This window comes from Choloepus didactylus, chromosome 19 (genome assembly GCF_015220235.1).
Source record: "Choloepus didactylus isolate mChoDid1 chromosome 19, mChoDid1.pri, whole genome shotgun sequence".
Taxonomy (NCBI): domain Eukaryota; kingdom Metazoa; phylum Chordata; class Mammalia; order Pilosa; family Megalonychidae; genus Choloepus; species Choloepus didactylus.
In genome coordinates, this window is record NC_051325.1 from 49566328 (window position 1) to 49586181 (window position 19854).

Sequence of the window (19854 nt, forward strand, 5' to 3'; positions counted from 1 at the left end):
ATATGAGAGCTAGCTGCACACGTCCTTGAACATACACTGTAATTCACGTATACACTTCCCATGAACCAGAATGTACTAAGCATCTAATGTGTTCGATCTCATTTAATGCTACCATCAATCTAGGGACAAAGGGCCTTTTTAGAGCTGCAGAAACAAATTCAGAATGGTGAAGAGAATTGCCCAACAGCCTGAAGGAAGACTGCAGTCATATTTGCCCCTTACTGCCCTCAAGCATATAGCTTGTCAAAGACAGGGGCTGCCCAGTGGAATTCCCCAATTCCAGCCAAGCAGAGCCCACTGCTTCCACCCCCAATGGAGCAGGGAGAGGAAGTGAGTCAAGGAAGACTTCCAGGGAGAAGAAAAGAGGACAGAGCCTGGGGTGTGAAGAAGGGGTCAAGGCGGGGCTCTGGCCAGAAGTGGAAGTGTCACAGATGGACAAGGGTTGAGCAGGGGGATCACTAGTCTCAGAAAGAAGCCTCTGGCAGTCTCCATGTCCAGCCTGGTCCCCTCCCTCCCTTTCACACTGCTCTCACAAGCTCTGCAGTTTGCAAAATCCAACCCCTCCCTTCAAGGCCGGTGGTTTCCTGTGGGTCTGGGGTCTTGCCTGACTCAGCAGTGGGGACCGTGGGCAGGGAGGGCAGAGGAGAAGGTGGTGTAAGAACTTTCATGCCGGGGCTGCTCAACACACACACACACACACACACACACACACACACACACACACACACACACACACACACACACAAAAGATCCCCTGAGTCAGCCCCCGCCCAGAGAGGCGGGGTCACTGATTCAGTGAACCGCGCCAGCTTAAAGTCCCCAGGAGGGCAGCCGCAGCCAGACACTGTTACCCTCACCATGAACCCCTGGCAGTCTCTGGTCCCGGTGCTCCTGGTGCTGGGTTGCTGCTCTGCCGCACCCCAACGACGCCAGCCCACCGTTGTGGTCTTCCCAGGAGACCTGCGATCGAATCTTACTGATAGGCAGCTGGCAGAGGTAAGCAAACACCCCATTCTAGAGTTGGGGAGAGCTGGTCAGCAAGGCAACAAGGGTCCCCAGGGAGGGCATAAGGTCTCAGAGGAGATGCTTTAGGGATGTGTTGAGGGGTGATGGACATGACTAGAGAACAGAGGGGTCCAGGGGCAGGCACTGGGGGGCTTCCTGTGGAGGTTTTGGGCAATGATGGCCAGGGATGGGCAGTGAGGGTTTCCTGCTTAGGTACTGGGAAATAGTGCCTGGGAGAACCTTGGAGGATTGTGGGGTGGGCATGGGCTGGAGTGTCTACAGAGGGTCCTGGGTATTTCATGGGTGGGCATGGGCTGGGGATGAACAGGGGTGAACCCTGGGGGTTCTGGGGTTAGGCACGAACCAGGGCATCCAGGAGTGGAAAGGAGCTGAGGATGTCATCAGGGAGGGGAGATTCATGGGTATGCACAAGGCACTGGTATCCAGGGCACCAAGTCCCGGCTTCAATGCCTTATCCTTAGTCCTTGGGCACTTGGAGGGATGGGGCTGCGGCCCAGTAGGGAGGGAAAAAGGGAGTCAGGGCACTCTGGGATTGGGAGGGGCTCAGCTGGTGTCATTGCCCCTCCATCCACAGGATTACCTGTATCGCTATGGCTACACTCGTGTGGCTGAGATGCAAGATGAGAAGCAGTCCCTGGGTCCGGCGCTGTTGCTTCTCCAGCGGCGCCTGGCCCTGCCCCAGACCGGCCAGCTGGACAGCATCACCCTGGAGGCCATGCGAACCCCGCGCTGTGGCGTCCCAGACCTGGGCGGCTTCCAGACCTTCGAGGGCGAACTGAAGTGGCACCACCACAACATCACATACTGGTGCGAGGCTGGATCCCGCCGCGGTGGGCGGTGTGGAGCGGGCAGGCAGGTCCCGGCGCTGTGCCTGGGACGGATCCAAGTCTTAGACGGGTCCCCGGGTCTCACTACCCAATGTGCCGCCTAGGTGAGTGGCTCCACCTTTGGGGATATGGGCCTCGCAATCCTTGTCCTCCTGGCTAGGCTGATGGGAGGGTCCAAAGAGAAAAATGCGTCTGAAAGTTCTTTATAGACCAAGCGTGTAGCCCAGAAAGCGTCGTGTATGCCCAAGCCGACGAGACCAGGGGTGCAGCTATTACCTCCGCTCCAGCCTCTCATTTCTGCCCCCTTTCCTCCCGCCTTTCCCCGGCAGGATCCGAAATTACTCGGAAGACTTGCCCCGCGACGTGATCGACGACGCCTTTGCCCGCGCCTTCGCTCTCTGGAGCGAGGTGACGCCGCTGATCTTTACCCGCGTGTACGGCTGGGAAGCCGACATTGTTATCCAGTTTGGCGTCCGGGGTAAGAACGTGAGAAGGGAAAGACAGGAGAGTCCTGGGCCGGGGTGGAAGGTGGGGCGAGGGAGGACCATGGTGGGGGTAGGTGACCCGGCTTTCTCTTTCGGTCCCCTCACCCCTCACTTCGCGTCTCCCACCTGGCCCCCGCTCCTGCCGGATACGGCACCGCGCGGGGGCACAGGGTTTGGAGAGTTGAGTGCAGGCAAGATTTCAACTGGCACTAGAACCCCTCATGCCCGCGTCCTCGAGGAGCGCCCAATCTGCGCAACTGTACTCAGCTAACTTCCTCGCTCTTCACCCGCTTCTTTAGAGCACGGAGACGGGTATCCCTTCGACGGGAAGGACGGGCTCCTGGCACACGCCTTTCCTCCCGGCCCCGGCATTCAGGGGGACGCCCACTTCGATGATGATGAGCTGTGGTCGCTGGGCAAGGGCGTCGGTGAGATTCTGACCCGTACAGGCCGGCGGTTCCCTTCTCCCTTCATACTCATCGCCAGCCGCCCTGATTCCCGTCTCCCTCCTCCCGCAGTGGTTCCGACTAGGTTTGGAAACGCAAACGGCGCTCCCTGCCACTTCCCCTTCATTTTTGAGGGCCGCTCCTACTCCTCCTGCACCACCGACGGCCGCACCGACGACACGCCCTGGTGCAGCACCACTGCCGACTACGACACCGACCAGCAGTTCGGCTTCTGCCCCAGCGAGAGTGAGTGCGGGGTCGCGGCGAGGGGGAGGGACGCCCATCACTCTCGAGGGTCTGAAATCCTGGGTACCCATCCCGGCTCTGCCACTAGCGCTATGTGGCCTGTAAGTCACTCTCTCGCCCTCTGGGCCCAGTTTCCTCATCTGTGAAATGAGGAGAGGAGGGATGGACCACAGACCGTCTGTGGGTCAATGAACCCGTGGCAACTCGGGCTGATGGTGTTGGGCCTCTCCAGGACTCTTCACCCAGGCCGGCAATGCGGGCGGCAAGCCTTGCGTGTTTCCGTTTATCTTCGAGGGCCGCTCCTACTCTGCCTGCACCACCGATGGTCGCTCCGACGGCTACCGCTGGTGCGCCACCACCGCCAGCTTCGACCAGGACAAGCTCTACGGTTTCTGCCCGACGCGAGGTACCTCCACCCCGCCCGCCACATTCAGGCCCGCCCCCCCGATCCTGCATTGGTCCCCGAAACGTGACTCCTCCGCCCATCGGTCTGTCTTACCACGCCGCATTGGTCTTCAGGACCGTCGTGACCCCGCCCACCACCGCAGCCCCTTCTTCCAGCTGCCCCTCCCCCACACCCATCCCCGCTGGGCCCTATTCCGCCCTCGCCCACTTCCAGGGTCTCCAGTCCTCAGGCCCCACCCACCAGCCTTGCTTTGTCTCAGCCGTGCCCCACAGCGCCCCCTAGGCCTTTTAAATGGGCCACCGAGACTCTAGCTCCTTTGGCCCGCCCCTGGCTCCTTGTTGGACCCACCCACCCGGCTCACCCAAAGTCCTGGGTCTCTCCAGCCGACTCGACGGTGATCGGGGGTAACTCTCCGGGAGAGCTGTGCGTCTTCCCCTTCGTCTTCCTGGGCAAAGAGTACTCGTCCTGCACCACAGAGGGCCGCGGAGATCGGCGCCTCTGGTGCGCCACCACCTCGAACTTCGACACAGACAAGAAGTGGGGCTTCTGCCCGGACCAAGGTGGGCGGAATTCCGAGACCCTGGGGCTGGGGGTGCGGCCGGCGCAGTGGAGAGGGCATGGCCGAAGCCTGGGGTGGGTTGGGGGCCCCGTCCTGGCGCTCACGTCGCAGGCTCCCTCTTCCCTCCAGGTTACAGTCTGTTCCTTGTGGCGGCGCACGAGTTCGGCCACGCGCTGGGCTTAGACCACTCGTCGGTGCCGGAGGCGCTTATGTACCCCATGTACAGATTCACAGAGGGGCCCCCTCTGCATGAGGATGACGTGAAGGGGATCCGGCATCTCTATGGTGAGGCTGTGGGGCAGAGATGCAGGGAGGGGAGGGACTGGGACTGCCACCTCTGGGGCAGATCCTGGGTCCAGCCGCTGCGGGTCAGTGCTTGAAGATGGTGATTAAGATCCCAGACTCTGGAGGGAGATAGATGAGGATTCAAAAGCCAGTGCAGTCACTTCCTGGCTAGGTGAAGGTGACTTGGATGTTCACCCCTGAGCACTCATCTGTAAAATGGGGCTAATAATAGTACATGCCTCTGAGGATTAAATGAGTTAGAACAATATCTGGCATATGCTAAGAGCCCTCCAGGTGTTTGATATTTTTATTATCATCCCTTGTCATTATCATTAGGATTATTTCCTCATTAAAAAAATTGGGATAGTAGAGTATCTACAAAAGGCTTCTGTTAAGATTAAACAGCTAACATGAGTTTATAAAGCTCTTGGCCTTGAGTTTGCCACATGGTGAGGTCTCAGAACACTTCTCTCCCCCAGGCCTAGAGAGTTGGGGGTGGGAAATTCTGTGTGTCTTGTGTCCCTAACACTGACACAGCCCAGGGATGAGGTAAATATGGCTTGAATAAAAGGCCAGTATGTGAAAGGAAGGAACCTGCCTGTGCTTGGGGGATGGCAGGCCCCAACAGCTAATGCCAGGAGGTGAGTGTGTGTCAAGGTGTGTGTGTGTGTGTGTGTGTGTGTGTGTGCGTGTGCATGGACAGACTTTGAGGGAGGGGGTGTTGTTTGGGCACAGGGATTTGGAGGAATGGGGCGGGGGTGTCTCATCCGGTGCCTCTTTTTAGGTCCCGGCCCTGAACCTGCTCCATGGCCTCCAACTACCACCACACCTGAACCCCAGCCCACAGCTCCCCCGACGGTCTGCCTCACAGTTCCCCCCTCAGAAGCCCCCACTGAAGGCCCCACCGGCCCTCCTTCAGCTGGCCCCACAGGTCCCCCCACCGCAGGCCCCTCTGAAGCCCCCACAGGGCCTTTTGATCCAGCAGACAATGCTTGCAACGTGAATATCTTCGATGCCATCGCAGAGATCGGGAAACATTTGCATTTATTCAAGGATGGGTGAGGGGGCAGGGATGTGTGGCTGATGGAGGAGGCTTGGGGGAGGAACCTGCCTGTCCCTCCCTGCCCACTGGCCCTTGGATCAAGGCTCAATGCCCCACCTTTCCCTTTTCACGTCCCCAGGAGGTACTGGCGCATGTCTGAAGGCGGGGGACACCGGCTGCAGGGCCCCTTCCTTATCACCCGCACGTGGCCTGAGCTGCCCCGCAAGCTGGACTCTGCCTTTGAAGATCCGCTCACCAAGAAGATTTTCTTCTTCGCTGGTGAGTCCGCACCCACCCACCCGGGCCAAGAGGACTGCGGCCCAGGATAAACCATGAAGCGACTTCGTTTACATAAGAAAAAGGTGCCCCTTCCTAGCGGATGCAGTTTAGCAAATTTATCTGGGGTCGAATTTCGGCGCATCAACGCACTACACACTTGACCGCCAACCGTACCCAGCAGCTCTGTCCCTTGGGTACAGCCTTGGGCTCCCGGGCTGGAGAAAGGCCTCGCAGGTTTTCCCTCCTCACGTTCAAGAGGAATTCAGCCCCTCTCCCCGCTCCCCTGCAGGGCGCCAGGTGTGGGTGTACACGGGCGCGAAGGTGCTGGGCCCGAGGCGGCTGGACAAGCTGGGCCTGGGCCCCGAGGTGGCGCACATCACCGGGGCGCTCCCGCGCGGCGGGGGCAAGGTGCTGCTGTTCAGCCAACAGCGTTTCTGGAGGTGAGTCCCCGCGACCGCCGGCAGGGGGAGCCCGGGCGCCGCCCGCCCGCCGGCTCAGCGCCCGTCTCCTGGCCGCCTTCCTGCAGGTTCGACCCGAAGACGCAGATGGTGGATCCCAGGAGTGTCAGCCCGGTGTACGTGATGTTCCCCGGGGTGCCCTTGAACACGCACGACATCTTCCAGTACCAAGGTGAGGGGCTGCGGGTGGGAGGCGGGGGCGGGTCCCTCCCGAAACACCTCCCAGGTTCTTGGACTCCCCTGCCTTAGTGATGGACCAAATTCTGAGTGAGAAAGAAAAAAGCCCATGGGGATTGAGGCAAATGCCCCAGCACAGATAAGAATCCTATAGAGGCAGAGACCTTTCCCAGGTCATACAGGGAGTCAGAAGCACAGCCGGGACTAGGACCCAAATTTCTAGCCTCCCTGGCTGGAAGCTCTTTCCCCTCCATCACAACACATGGTTTGCATGAAGGCTCATTCCTTTATTAAACAATAGCTATCAAGTGCCTTTAATGTGCCAGGCCCTGTGCTGCCTCTGGGGAGCCAGTGAGACAAAAGACAATTCATAGCTATTTGTCTTTGGGCAAGTTGCTACCACTCTCAGAGCCTCAGTTTCCCCATCTGTAAAATGGGGATCATAGTTGGAGTTATACTTGCTTCTTCTTTCTCTCTCACCACTCACGTCCAATACGTTGATGAGTTCTGTTGACTCTACTGCAAAATATTTTTTGAAGCTGCCACTGTCCATCATCTCCTTTGCAGAAACCCTGGTCCAAGCCATCCCAGTTGTCTAATATCTTTAATATATTCCCTGGGGGTAGGGACAGGTTAGGAGTAGAGGACAATAGTCCTGAGGGTGACACCAGATCCATTCCAAGGTCAAGAAACTAACATGATCTGTCATCCCCTACCCCATCCCCACCTCTCTGTCTTCTTCTCCCCCCACTGCTCCTGTCATTCACTCTGCTCCACCCACTGGCCTCTGGCTGCTCTTTGAACATATCAAGACCATTCCTGGATTAGGCTTCTCTGCCAGTTGTTCCCTCTGTCTGGAAGGCTTGTCCCCAGACTGTCATCTGGCTGCCTCCCTCTCATCCTTCAGGTCTAAGCGCTAGGGCCACCTTTTCAGAGAGGCTTTCTCTGACCCTTATTATCTATTCATGCATTCACTTTTATTTCCTCCGTAGCTTTTTTACGTTGTCAAACGAATCTCACTTATTTACTTGCTTGCTTGTTAATCATATTACCCTACTGGGGTGCAAGCATCTAAAGAACTGAGATCATGCCTGTATTTTTCTCTGCTGTATCTTCAGCCTGAAACAGTGCTTAGCACATGGTTATTGCTCAACAAATATTTGTCGAATGAATGAATTTGTTGAATGAATGAATGAATGTTGCAAGAATCATTCTGAGCATTAAATAGGTCATCTTTTATATGTTAGTTCATTCATGAAATGTATACTGAGCACCTACCATGTGCCAGGTTGTGTGCCAGTGGTTTGGACATGGAGGTCTTGCCCTCCAGCATCTCACAGGAAGGTGAGGGAGATGGAGGTGTCATGTGAAATCCTTGGAAAGATCTAGAAAAGGGCAGTAGGGATGATCGTAGAGATCTTGCTCCTGTTTCTGTTTAAGTGTCTGCAGGACGGTTGGAATCATTCCCCTCTGCCTGTTTTTCCCCTGCAGAGAGAGCCTACTTCTGCCAGGACCGCTTCTTTTGGCGCGTGAGTTCTCGGAACGAGGTGAACCAGGTGGACCAAGTGGGCTACGTGTCCTACGACATCCTGCAGTGCTCCGAGGAGTAGGCCTCCCCATCCTGCCTCGGCAGTGTAGTGTGGGTCCCCGTGGGGTCCATCCCCTATGGGCGAGGAGCCAGTTTGCCGGATACAAATTGGTGGGTCTATTCTGGGAGTCAGGGGGGAGTGGAAGTAGGCTGGCCCTCTCCTCCTGCCTTCCTTTTTGTTGGAATTTTTAAATAAATTTGGATTCCCTAACCTTGAAAAGTAGTTTTTAAATTAATTAATTTTATGGGTAGACGGCTTACATGTGCAGGCAGTTCTAAGCACTTCATAGAGATTAACATAGTCATTCCTTACAACCAGTCTATTAGGAAGGTAGGCTATGATTATCCCTATTTTACAGCCCAGGAAATGGCCTACCATTATTCATTCACCAGACATTTATTGAGCCCCTCCATGGAGCCAGGCCCTGTGTTGTACACTGGAGATTGATGAATCAGACTGCGTCCCTGCCCTCAAGGACCTCTCAGTGGTTCTACAACTTTAGGGTGTAAAGAATCCCCCAGGGACTTTGCTTAAAATGTAGACTCCAGCCCTTCCCCCCCCACACACACACACACACTGGGAGCCCAATTCAGTTATGAGGGTGGTGATTCTGTGGCAGGGGGCGGGGGTAGGAACATGCTTGGCGACTGTGCAGGGTGTGCCCCTCTGTTCTAGAATAATGGTGCGCATGTGCCTGCGTGTGCGATATTCAGTCTGTTGTGGATGAGGTTAGGGAACATTTCCCAGCCTGGATGACATCTGAACATGAACTGAATCTGGAAGGATCAGCAAGAGCTTCTTCCTGTGCAAGTGGGATAGCCTTCTTAGAGGGTAATTTGTTAAGAATCATGACACCTAAAAACATGCCTACGCTCTAACCTCACATGTGCACACAAAACAATACATAGAAGATGTTGATTGCAGCATTATTCATATAGTGAGAAACCGGCAACAAGCTAAATGCCCAGGAGTTAAGCAAGTGGATAAATAAACCATGGATTATATATCCCCCTGGTGAGGCACTGACTGTGCCAATGTTTTGTGTGTTAACAGTTAATCCTTAAAACAATCCTATGAGAAAGATGCTACTATTACCTTGTAGGTACCATTACTATTACCATCTCCACCATTCCTGTTTTACAAAGGAGGAAACTGAGGCAGAGAGAATTACTCTCCCCCAAAGTCTCATAGCTAGTGAGTGGTGATGGTGGGGTTTGAATGTGCACCTTTGAGCAAATGCTTGCAGAAGAGAAAAAGCAAGGGGGAACTGCAAATAGCTCAGAAGTTGAGAGGTGAGAAGAGAGGATTCTGACATGGTTGAGATAGGAGGGGTGGTTTGGGCTAGATCAGAGACAGTCCAAATGCCAGGCTAAGGGGTGTGTATTTGACCCCACAAGGTAGGAGAGAGACATGACTGAAGGGTTGGGTGGATGACTGGAGGTGATGGGATTGATCAGATTTAAACTTCTAGACCTGGGGCCCACCCAGGACTTAAAGGCAGGTTTTAGAGAATATCCTCCTGGAAGGAGCTCCTCTCTTAGGAATAGCCCATTCCCACTGGCCTACAAACATTCCTCAATGTGGCTTATTTCCATCCCTCTTGACCCCGTCTCCCTCTAGATTCTGTCCCTTTTCTCTGCCCCCAGCCCCCTTTCACGGTAAAAATTCCCCTGAAGTGTGGTCATTGCTCACTGTCTCCATTTTCTCAATTCTCATTCTCTCTTTAGCCATTTCCAGTTTGGCTCCTACATCACCATACCACTGAAATCACCCTCTTCAAAGTCACCTATGACCTTCATGTAGCCAGACACAATGCGTACTTCTCTGCTCATCTGAAGCCGTCTTTCAGCTGGTTTGACACAGTTGGTCATGCCTCTCTTCTTGAAATTCTTTCTTCACTTGGCCTCTGGGACACCCCATAGTCCTGGTTTTCCTCCCACCTAACCAGCCACCTCTTTTCCATCTTCTTGGCTGGAGCATCCCCTTTCCAGCCTCTGAATCATAGAATGTGATTGTTCTCAGTCCTTGGACTTCATCTCCTTGAATGCTTGCTCCCTGTGATCTTGGCTAATCCCTCAGCTTTAAATAACATCTCTCTGCTAGACTCCTAGATTTATATCCCCAGCCTCAACCTCTCCTGAGCTCCAGACTTGCACATTCAACTGCTTACCCCACATTGCTCCTAAGATGCCCAAGAGCATCCCTACCTAACAGGTCCTGCGCTGAATTCTACGTTGCCACCTTCCAAACCTGCTTCTCTCTCAGTTTTCCCCATCTCAGTAAAAGACAACACCATCTACCCTAAATCAAGCTAAAACTTGATCAGCCTTAAAATCTAGGAATCAATTATTTAAATGTCTTATTCTAGTACAGGGTTTCTCAAGCTTGGCACTACTGTTAGACAATTTGGGCTGGATAATTCTTTGTTCTGGGGAATGGTACTGTGCCCTGGATGATGTTTGATGTCTTTCCCCAGGAAGTGGTGGGGAGGCATGGAGGATGGGGTGGGATCCGTGGCCAGATGCCAGCCTGACTCAGGGTTAGTTTCTCCTTCCCAGCCCCCACTGCCGGTCTCACTGGGGGCATAGAGGTATTGGCGGACCTTCGTCTCATGGCCAGGCAGCTTCTAGCCACTAGATGTCAATAGTACCCGCCCCCTTACCCCAGTTGTGATCACCAAAAATGTCTCAAAATATTGCCCTGGTAGGCAACATTGCCCCTGATGGAGAACCACTGCTCTAGTATAATGAACAGCTAGACAAGTGCACCTCTCATAAGTGTACATTTCAATTTTTCACAAACTCAACCCAACTGTGTACCCTGAGCCCAGATCAAGAAAGAAAGCACAATAGCACCCCAGAAGCCCCCCTCATATCCATTTGCAATCACTACCCACTTCTCCCTAAGAGGAACCACTGTCATTACTTATAATAGTTTAGTTAAATATTGACTATTTTTGCATCTTATTTAAAAAGTGTCATATAGTCTGTAATCTTGTGCCTGGCTTCTTTTGCTCAATGTTATATTTGTGAGATTGATTCATATTCTGTGAATTGTAGTATTCCATCATGTGACTGTGCCACAATTTATCCATTTTACTATTGATGGGCATTTGGGTCATTTTCAATTTGGGGCTATTATGAATAAAGCTGCAATGAACATTCTTGGGACTGTCTAGTGGTGAACATGGGCAACCATTTCTCTATAAATACCTACATATATAAACCTATATAACTAGGCAAGGAATTACCAGTTAAAGTAAAGAGTGTGAATATTCTTACCTTTGGTAGATATGACCAAACAGTTTTCCAAAGTGGTTTCGCCCATCTTTACTCCCTCCAGCAGTGTGAGTTTCCAGGAGTCCTCCTTGACTCCTGCCTTTCCATCACATGTCACATCCAATCCATCAGCAGGTCCTGTTGGTTCCACTTTCCAAACGTATCTGGAGTCAGATGACTGCCACCACTCTAGTCCCGCTATCATCACTTCTCACTTGAAGGTCTGCAGGAGCCTGCTAATTAGACTCCCAGCTTCCACTCATGCCCTTCTTTAGTCGAGTCTTCACCCGGCAGCCAGAGTGAGCCTGTTAAAGCATAAATCAGGTTACGTCATTCCCCTGTTCAAAATCCTCCAGTGGCTTCCCCTGTGGATTAGAAAAGAATCCAAGCTTGTCCCCGAGGCCTTCAAGAGACCACATGATCTGCCCTCCTCTCCTGCCTTCTGTCACTCTCCTCTCCACTCACTCTGTTCCACATACACTGGCCTTCTTGCTGCTTGGTCAACAGCCCAGGCTTCTTACCACCCCAGGGCCTTTGCATTTGCTATTTCCTCTACCAGAAAACTTGCCTCAACATTCAGGTGTCAGCTTAAAGCAGACCATTCCCTAAAGTAGCTCTTCCCCCTAGTCATTATCCCATAGCCATATTTCATTTTCTGCATAACATACATCACCATCTAAAATTATCTTGTCTCTAAGTTGGCTTATGGTCCCCCCCCACTAGAATTTAAGCTACACAGGGCACGAAGTCAGACAATCTCATTAACTACTGTATCCCCAGTGTCTAGCACAAAGTGGTGCTAGAACAAAGGGGTGCTATTAATATGTACTGAATGAATGAATGAGCCCCAGGTGTTTAGGGGAGTCCGGCAGAGGCGGGTCGGGGCTTTGGGAGTCGTACCCTGGGGCCCCGGGGGTAGGAACGGCTCTCAGCTGAGGAAGGGCTCCTCAGGCGCTCGCGGTGGGATGGAGGCCCGGGCCTCCGGATTCGGGGAGGCTCGGCCCAGCGGGCACTAGGACCCCGCGCGGCACCGCGGCTGGCGGGCAGGCGGCGGGCGAGGGGATCCGCTCTTTCTCCCTCCTAGAGCCCGGCTGCGGCCACTTGTGCGATCAGAGCCCGCGCCGCGGCCGCCTGGCGCCTCTCCGCGTCATGAGCCGCAGGTTCACCGTCACCTCGCTGCCTCCCGCGGGGCCCGCCGGGACCTCTGACCCGGAGTCCCGCCGGCATTCGGCAGCAGAACCCCGCCACCTCCTGGGGGAAGACGCCAAAGGTAGAGGCCGCAGGGGGCGGGGCCGAGGCGGCATCAGGGGCGGAGGTACGGGGGCGGGTCTTCTGTTAGAAGAGGTGGGACCAACTGGAATTGGGGGTCTCAGCCGAACGCAAGAGGTGCTAGAAGAGCCGGGATCCGAGCGAGGAGGGCGGAACCGAAGGTGCGAGGGGGAGGGGCCACAACCTAGGTGGGCGGAGCCACAAGGGGAGGGGGTGGGCTAGCAAAAGGGCTGGGAATTGAGGTGAAGGGGCAGATCTTGTGATGCAGAGGCCAGGGTCAAGGGGGGCCGGACCGGAGGGCACTAAAGGGGCGGGGGCATATATCGAGTAGGGGGCGGAACCGGGGGGAAAGGTGGGCCTAGGGAAAGGGGAGGGCTGCCTATTGAGGGGGTGGGTCCAGAGCCAAGAGGAGGGGGCGGGAGGAGTTCGGCTAAGGGGCGGAAAAGGGCAGAACCAGAGGGGAAAGGGTTGGACCGGGAGGATGCGGGGTAGGGTCAGGGCTAGGGGTTGGAGTCAGGGCCGGAGGGGAAATGAGCCCTGGTGGTTGAGGCAGGGGCTGGGTCAGCGGGTCATTCGTTGGTACCTGGTGGATCCGCCAATCCTCTGCCTTCCGGGAGGCATAGCTGCCGGCGGCCGGGGATGCTGGGGTGGAGACGGGGGAAAAAGGAAAGTTGGTTTGAACCCGGGGCAGCCAGAGCCAGGGAGGATCCCGTGAGGGCTCCATCCCCGACCCTCGAGGTCCCACTTAGCTCCTTCTTTGCTCCAGCTCCGGAAGGGTTGGGAGGAGCCAGTTTAGAAGGAGTTCTTGGGCCATTGCACTGGTCTTGGAATGGAAGTTACACGCTGGGTACAGAGGAGAGGGGAGGGGAAGGATCCTTCTAGCCTTTGGTAGAGAAGGAATATCCTGGCTGTACACACAGTCTCCCAGCAGGGGGCACTTGTCAGAGGTCCCCTCTGGCTCTGTGCCGCTCGGGTCTGGAAGGAACCACACGAATTGGCTTGGAATGGCCCCTGCGCGGGGAGGAGGAAGAGCCTCCCTGAGCCGCTAGGGGTCGCTGCTGAGCCGCAGGTGAGCTCGTCCTAACGCCAAAAACCCTAGAGGGGCGAACTGCCGCACTGTATGGATGACCAAACCGAAGCCTAGACTTCCCCAGTGAACTCCGTGATCCAGCAGCCTCCTGGCTGTGGCCACTTGGATGTCTTGGGCTTTTTCCACTCTTGGTTTTCCCCCTAGTGAGTCTGCCCCTTTTCTCATTTCCATGAATGGCTTTACATCCTCCTAGGTTTGAAAGCCAGAAATCTGGGAGCCATTTTCAACACTTCTTTTTCTCTTCCCACTAAATCCAATCGGCCCTCAAGCCTTGACCACTCCACCTCCAAAACTTGCCCTGAATCAGGCTACATCTCCCCACCTCTGCCACCACCACCCTGGCCCAGGTGTCCGTCTCTCACATGGCTGTGACCACGGCCTCCTCTCTGGTCTGCCTGTCTCCAGTCCTGCCCTAACCACCCACTACACAGGCTCCCTGTCACCTGTAGGATAAAGGCAAAGACCCTCAATCTGTCGTTCAAGCGCTCCCCTCTTCTGCTCCTGGTATACCTGTCTGTGTTTACTACCTCCCCCCCAGGAGCCAGGGAGACTCCTACACACTTGCTAAGTTATAGCTCATTTAACCTCTTCTGAAATCCTTCTCACTTTCCGTTGCTCCTAGGCAGAGGTAGTCATTTCCTCTCCTCCCCACCCACTGCACCATTAAAGCACATGTCCCAGTGGATAGCAGCTATTTACTGTGGGTCACCTCCATTGGAGCATCTCAAGGGCAGGGACTGCATCCCTTTCTCTTTGTATTCTGAGTTCTAAACCTAGAGCCTGGCACTTAGTAAGTGCTTAATGCTCATCAGATCAGAGGTGTTGTGGCTGTAGGCTCCTGCTTCTTCTATCTCTTCTCTCTTCCCACTCCCCATTCCCTGTCTGGAGAATAAGATGGCCCTATCTTGTCCCAAGATGCTTGGTCAGTCTTCCCATTCACACCCACATGTTCCTGCAAGGTTGAGGTAAAATACAGCCTTCAGACTTCTGGTCTGCAGATGTGTGTGCAAATTGGATGTGAGCATGGAATGCTGTGTGCTGTGGCAGAGGCTCTGCGTGTGTGTGTCTTGAGGGAGGAACATCCCACACTTGCTCTGATGACCCGTAGGATAGTTGGTGAGTCAGTGCTTATGTGTGTTCCTGTATCCAGTGTGTTGATAGGCATGTTGAGGTGTGTATCTCTGTGTCTATCTGTGAGAGTGGTGCCTGTATGCATATGGGTGTTGGAAGCTCCATTTTGGAATGATTTGGATAACTTTTAGCCTTGTAAGCCCTGAAACAGCCTCATGTACCTCCTCCCAGGGAGATCACTACATCGGAAGCAGGCCACAACAGCTCCCTCGGGGAAATCATCTGGTGTCATCTTTTTCACAGCTGTTCTTGTGCCAGTCCTCTGGCCCCAGGGAGATGCTTTCCCCACCTCTTGTCCTCATCTAGGCCCAAAGGGAAGAATGACAGCATGTGTATGTGGAAGAAGCATTGGGGGAGGTTTTGCAGGTCATGCTTGTGTGAGCATTGTCCTTCACTCTGGGCCAAGGGAGTGGGGTTTACCCCTAAGGTGCTTCTGGCTCTCAGAAGATCAGCTATAGGTGGGAACACGACTTACAGTGGGTGCAAAAAGCAAGTCAGAGGCTGCGTCTTGAATCCACCATTAACTCTGGGTTGCAGCCCCATAACTCAGTTGTCTGATCTGTACCATGGAAAGATTAATGGTGAACTGGCTGAATAGAAGTGTACCTGAAACAAGTTGTTACAACTCCAAGCTACTCCTCCATCTCTTTACACATGCTCAGTTTTTCAGGGAGAAGCACAGAGCAGTGAAAAGAGACTGGGGCCTGGGTTAAGACTAACAGGAATTGGTGGGAAAGGGAGCCAACTTAGGCTAGGAGGATGGAGTAAGTACAAATATAGCCCATTCATGCTCTGTCTCCATGGTGTGGTCTTGGGCACATTGCTTCCCCTTGCTGGGCCTCAGTTTCCCCATCTGCAGTATAAAGTTTAGAATAGAATAGAATAGAAATGCTAAAATTCATTGATGATTTGGAAGGATGAAGTTCTTCGAAATTACACTTTTTTAGAAGGGTGAAGTGCCTCCCGTAGATCCAAATCTCATGTTTCAGTGTCTCCATCTGTAAATTGGGAAGAAGGATGCTGTTATTGGTGCAAATATCTCCTTCAACCTGTCCAAGGAGTTTTCCAGTCACCCCCCTTCCAAACCAGGGCTCAGAACCTCACTGCCCGGTACCTCAACCCAAGGTGAGCCCTGGGAATCTCCATGGCAACAAACTGGTTATGAACGGGGCTGCAGTTGCCATGGTGACAGGCTGCTCAAGCACACGCTCTCCCTCTCTCTCTCTTCCCCTTCCTCCCCCTTTCCCTCTTCTCAATGAACCAGAGTGATCTATGGGCCCCAGTTCTCCAGGTGGGGTGGGGATGGGTGGTGGGTGCAGAGAGAAGAGGGTCTGGATTGGGAAAGAGGGAAGATGAACTGAGTCTGCAGGGGAATGGGGGTTGTTGGGGTACCATTGCCATGGTGATGGGGATACAGCCTGTTAATTAAGCCCCTGGTTGCTACAGAGACGGTGGTGGTTGATGTGCTCTGTGGCAAGCCCTGTGTGTGTGGGGTGTGCTGTGTGCTGGACTCATCAGTTCACTGTGAGGAGTTTAGGTTTGGAGGATGGGACATGCATATCGGGGAGACAAGAGTGGAGGAGGGAGTTCAAGGCCTTGGCCCCATGAGGCCAGAGCTTGGAGTGTTTGGGTTAGGTTGTGGGGATAATGATGTGAAGATAAGGATGGGGACTGACACAGTCAGATAACCTCAGCTTTCTCCAAGCAGCGCCTCATCTGGTTCAGTGGATGGAACCCTGGGCTGGAGGTCAGGGAGCTGGATTTTACTTCCCAGGCTGCCACAATTTCACCCAGGAAGAAAATTCATACCTTTCCATTTCTAGAGTCCAATTTCCCCATAAATAGGAAGAGTAAAATATAATATATAAAAACTCTTCCAACTCCCAAATCCTAAGATAGCCAAGAGATAGACTTGCTGAGTTTTTTTTGGTCTCTGAGAAGCATAGGTAGGAGTGAGAATAAGTTCTAGAGACTCAAAGTTAAGAAATAGGACCCTGCCAGCTCTTCATCTTGTGCTGCTTTAATGAGAGGGTTCCCCTAGCCCTAGATCTTCCTAGACCTCTGGATGGGGAGGGGGGTGCTGAACTGGCACCAAGTTCCTGGGGCTCAGAGCTAAGCTCCTGGGGCCCACAGCTGAGGATCACCTGTTTCTGGCAATGCAGGAGATGACTGCAATGTGGTTTTTTTTTTCAAAGCCTCATATCAGAGGTTTAATTGGAAGCCAGAGTAGGACTGAGTCTCTTTGAGAGCTGAGGGGTGTGAATTGAGGAGACAGGGTCTCTCCTCGGGACTATCTTCTGACTTGGCCCGGGCTCCTCAGGAAGGAGTCCGTGGCTTTAGTCTGAGGTAAGTGGAGACAGCATTAAGAGTTTTCAGAACCGGAAGAAGTCCCATGGATTATCCAGCCTAACCCTTTCATTTTATAGGTGGGGATACTGAGGCCAGTCGGGGGAACTCAGTTTTTCCCAGGCATTCACATGGAGTTTTGGGGCAGAGGAGAATCACAATCTCCTGAATTTCATATGCCTCTTGAGAATAGGAGCTCTGGTGAGAGTGGACAGATTTGGGTACCCAGGGGAAGGGGAGTCATTTCTGCCCTCAATTGTACTCCCCTGGGATCTAAGTTTCCCTGTCAGTGGATTCAGTAAAAATATGGCTCTCTGGGTGGGCAGAGCTTCACCAGCGCTGTACCACGAAACAAGGGAAAATACCTATGGGGGAACCCCTTCAGACCTGGGGCTGCTGAATAATCTCAACATCTACTTGATTCCACAATTCTCAGAGAAACACACTATGCACATTTTACTACATTATGTGTCTTCATAGGGTAAGAGAAAACCCTAGTGATGTAGTGGGGTGCTTAGAAACTCTTGAGCACTCTTGAACACAGGTGGATAATCTGCTATCCTTTTGATCCCTATCATCAATCCAAACTCATCTCCCCTTTTTTCGTGTTTTTTTATCTGGGAGACCCAAGAAAACCAATTCTCACACCTTGTCTGAATAGCTAGCTCTCTACCCTAAACAGTTCGTGGGTGTCCACAAAACCCATTGGCAGTAGTACCTTGTTGCGGGGTCTCTCAGAAGCATCTCTGTCTCAGCTGTCGAAGACACCATGGTTGACCCAGTCTGAAGCCTTTGACAGATTTGTACAATGGAATCTGGGCATCTGGCGCTGTCCACGGTCCTGAAACAGTCCTGTCTTATAATGGAGTCTCCAGGGCTATAGATGGCTCTTTAGAACCCTTAAAAATCTTCTGGGCCCACTTTCAGTTGCAAGCAGACAGGCCACTCCAGTCCTGCACTTTCAAAGCCTGAACAAGAAATGACAGAAAACTCATCTCAGACCCAATCCCTGTTCCTTTTTTAGGTGTCAGGAATCAGGCTGCTGAGCAGCACAGGTAATGACTGCATCCTTGTCCCTTCTGTTGGAGGCAGGGCCAGATTAAAAGGGGGTTCTGTTGAGAAGGAGAATCCTAAACTGGAGTAAAGAGAACTGGGTTCTAGACTGAGTTCTGCCATTCATTAGCATTGGGTTCACAGACAGTCATTTCCTTTCTCTGGGCATTAATAAATGAAAGCTATACATTAGATGAGATGATTGACAAGATCCCCTCCAGCCCTGGAATTCTTCTGGAATTTAGGGGACTAGCATAAGGGGCTAGGGTATGTCTGACAGTCCTTTCTCCTTAGTCTGTCACTGCCCTGGGATGTTTAGATCTTCCAGAGACAAAAAGGGTACAAACCTCTGATGCTGCTTCACCACTGAGATGTCTCCACCACTGGCTCAAGCTTGGACTCTAGGGGTGATGGGGGGGGGTGTCCCCAAAATGATCTCTGGGGAAGGGGAGGAACACAGAGAGAAATGTTGCCTCTGGAAGCTTCAGACAGCAATCCTGGATTAGGGGATTAGACACTCCAGCCCCAGGAGAAAATCTGGTCCCAAACCGACAGGCGGCCTCATTCTGCCTCCCCCACTCTGTCCCTGGCCAGGCTCTGGATTGGCTTGCCCTCCCTGGAGGCTGCACCATCCTTCCTGGGGAGTCAGAGCTCTCGGAATCTTACTGCCTCCTCATCTCCTCCTCACTATGTCTCCCCGGGGAGGGATCATTCCGCAGTCAGAGGGTCCATGCCTGTGCCCCAGGGGTTTGATTTGGGAATGGGATGTGGGACTCCTGTTAGTCTAAGCACAATGAGAGCGTTCACCGCAGCTCCTCAGGCTTTACCCCCTCCCATTTTAAGACAGGATGGGCCAGATGGTTCAGTCTGGTGACCCTGAACCCCCTCGGGGCATCAGAGTCCTTCAGCTTTAACCTGGATCTAGCTCCCACCCCTTAAACAGGGATATGGGAGAGGGTTTGGTTTTCCTCCTTCCTTCAGGGTTCGCCTGTCTAGCTTTGCAGACAGGTTCCCCAGGGCCCCATTTTACATGGTGCCCCCCGCCCCCGTCCCCTGCCTCAGTCCCCCTCATTTGCCCCCTGGGGGTCACTCCAGACCCCCTGCCCAGCAGCCGCTGCCGGGCCGCCTCCCCGCGGCCGCGACCTAGTTCCCTGCCGTTATTTTTAGGGCGCGGGATGGCACCTGCCCACGTGCCGGGCCCCGCCTACGCCGGAGAGTGGGAGGGGGGTACTGCGTCTGCTTAAGGGAGACGAGGCCCCAGTCCCCCGCACTCCCCCTCTATTCCACACGCGCAAGCCCCCAGTTTTCGTGCGCGGGGGCCGCCAGGCGTGCTCTGCCCGCCCCTCGTTCTCTCTTCTCTCTCCCTCCCGCGCTCCCCCCCAAAAACCCCGCCAGTGGCTCACGCCTCCTGCATACGGGATGAGGTGAGCAGCGCCGCCGCTGGGAGGGGGCGCGCGCGGGTGTGAGCGTGTGTCCGTGTGCGAGTGTGTGTGTGCCGGGCGGGCGGGCACTGCAGCTTCCTCCTCCGTGGAGCGGAAAGCGAGAACTAGAGCGAGCTAGAGAACGGCGAAGGCGGGCAGAGGGGCGCGGGCAAGGCGGCTCAGCCATCAGCCAGCCCGGCCCGGCGCCGCGCCGCCACCATGCTAAACAACCTGACGGACTGCGAGGACGGCGATGGGGGAGCCAACCCTGGTAAGCAGCGGTCCGGGGGCGGCGTGGGAGGGGGCGGCCGGGAGGGGAGGCAGCTCTGGGGTTAGAGGCGAAGCACGGGTTGCCTTTTTCAGAGAAGAAGCTGGAACTGGCCCGGGCGGTGGGCACCAGAAGCTGCCTGGCGCTTAGTTCCATTGGAATGCGCCAGGCGC

General features: G+C 54.1%; 2 protein-coding genes and 1 long non-coding RNA gene across 4 annotated transcripts in view; 2 read left to right on the top strand and 1 right to left on the bottom strand.

Moving 5' to 3' along the window:
• The first annotated feature begins 748 nt into the window (after nucleotides 1–748).
• MMP9 (matrix metallopeptidase 9) lies at nucleotides 749–8044 on the top strand. Its single transcript, XM_037811441.1, has 13 exons — nucleotides 749–996; nucleotides 1601–1833; nucleotides 2183–2331; nucleotides 2638–2766; nucleotides 2857–3030; nucleotides 3263–3436; nucleotides 3820–3996; nucleotides 4125–4280; nucleotides 5065–5338; nucleotides 5462–5601; nucleotides 5891–6041; nucleotides 6128–6231; nucleotides 7728–8044. The coding sequence occupies exons 1-13, from the start codon at nucleotides 859–861 to the stop codon at nucleotides 7844–7846; spliced, it is 2118 nt and encodes a 705-aa protein (XP_037667369.1). The 5' UTR covers nucleotides 749–858; the 3' UTR covers nucleotides 7847–8044.
• LOC119515468 lies at nucleotides 6240–12352 on the bottom strand. Its single transcript, XR_005213054.1, has 3 exons — nucleotides 12004–12352; nucleotides 11107–11408; nucleotides 6240–6322 (listed from the first exon to the last, which is right to left on the bottom strand). It is a non-coding gene; the product is annotated as an uncharacterized LOC119515468 (long non-coding RNA).
• The window catches only part of SLC12A5 (solute carrier family 12 member 5), a 35579-nt gene continuing 27945 nt past the window's right edge, over nucleotides 12221–19854 (top strand). Inside the window, exon 1 of one of the 2 annotated variants that reach the window (XM_037811439.1) lies at nucleotides 12221–12373. In XM_037811439.1, coding sequence (XP_037667367.1) covers nucleotides 12253–12373 — 121 coding nt within the window. In that variant the 5' untranslated portion in view covers nucleotides 12221–12252. Of the gene's footprint in view, nucleotides 12374–19458; nucleotides 19685–19854 lie in introns of those variants that run through there. The other variant, XM_037811440.1, reaches the window with a different exon arrangement.

Excerpts from the sequence above, each read along its gene's own strand:
- MMP9 (XM_037811441.1), top strand. The coding sequence starts at position 859 with ATGAACCCCTGGCAGTCTCTGGTCCCGGTGCTCCTGGTGCTGGGTTGC. Across the intron at positions 2,332-2,637 it reads TATCCAGTTTGGCGTCCGGG|AGCACGGAGACGGGTATCCC; the intron begins GTAAGAACGTGA and ends CCGCTTCTTTAG. Across the intron at positions 5,602-5,890 it reads GAAGATTTTCTTCTTCGCTG|GGCGCCAGGTGTGGGTGTAC; the intron begins GTGAGTCCGCAC and ends GCTCCCCTGCAG.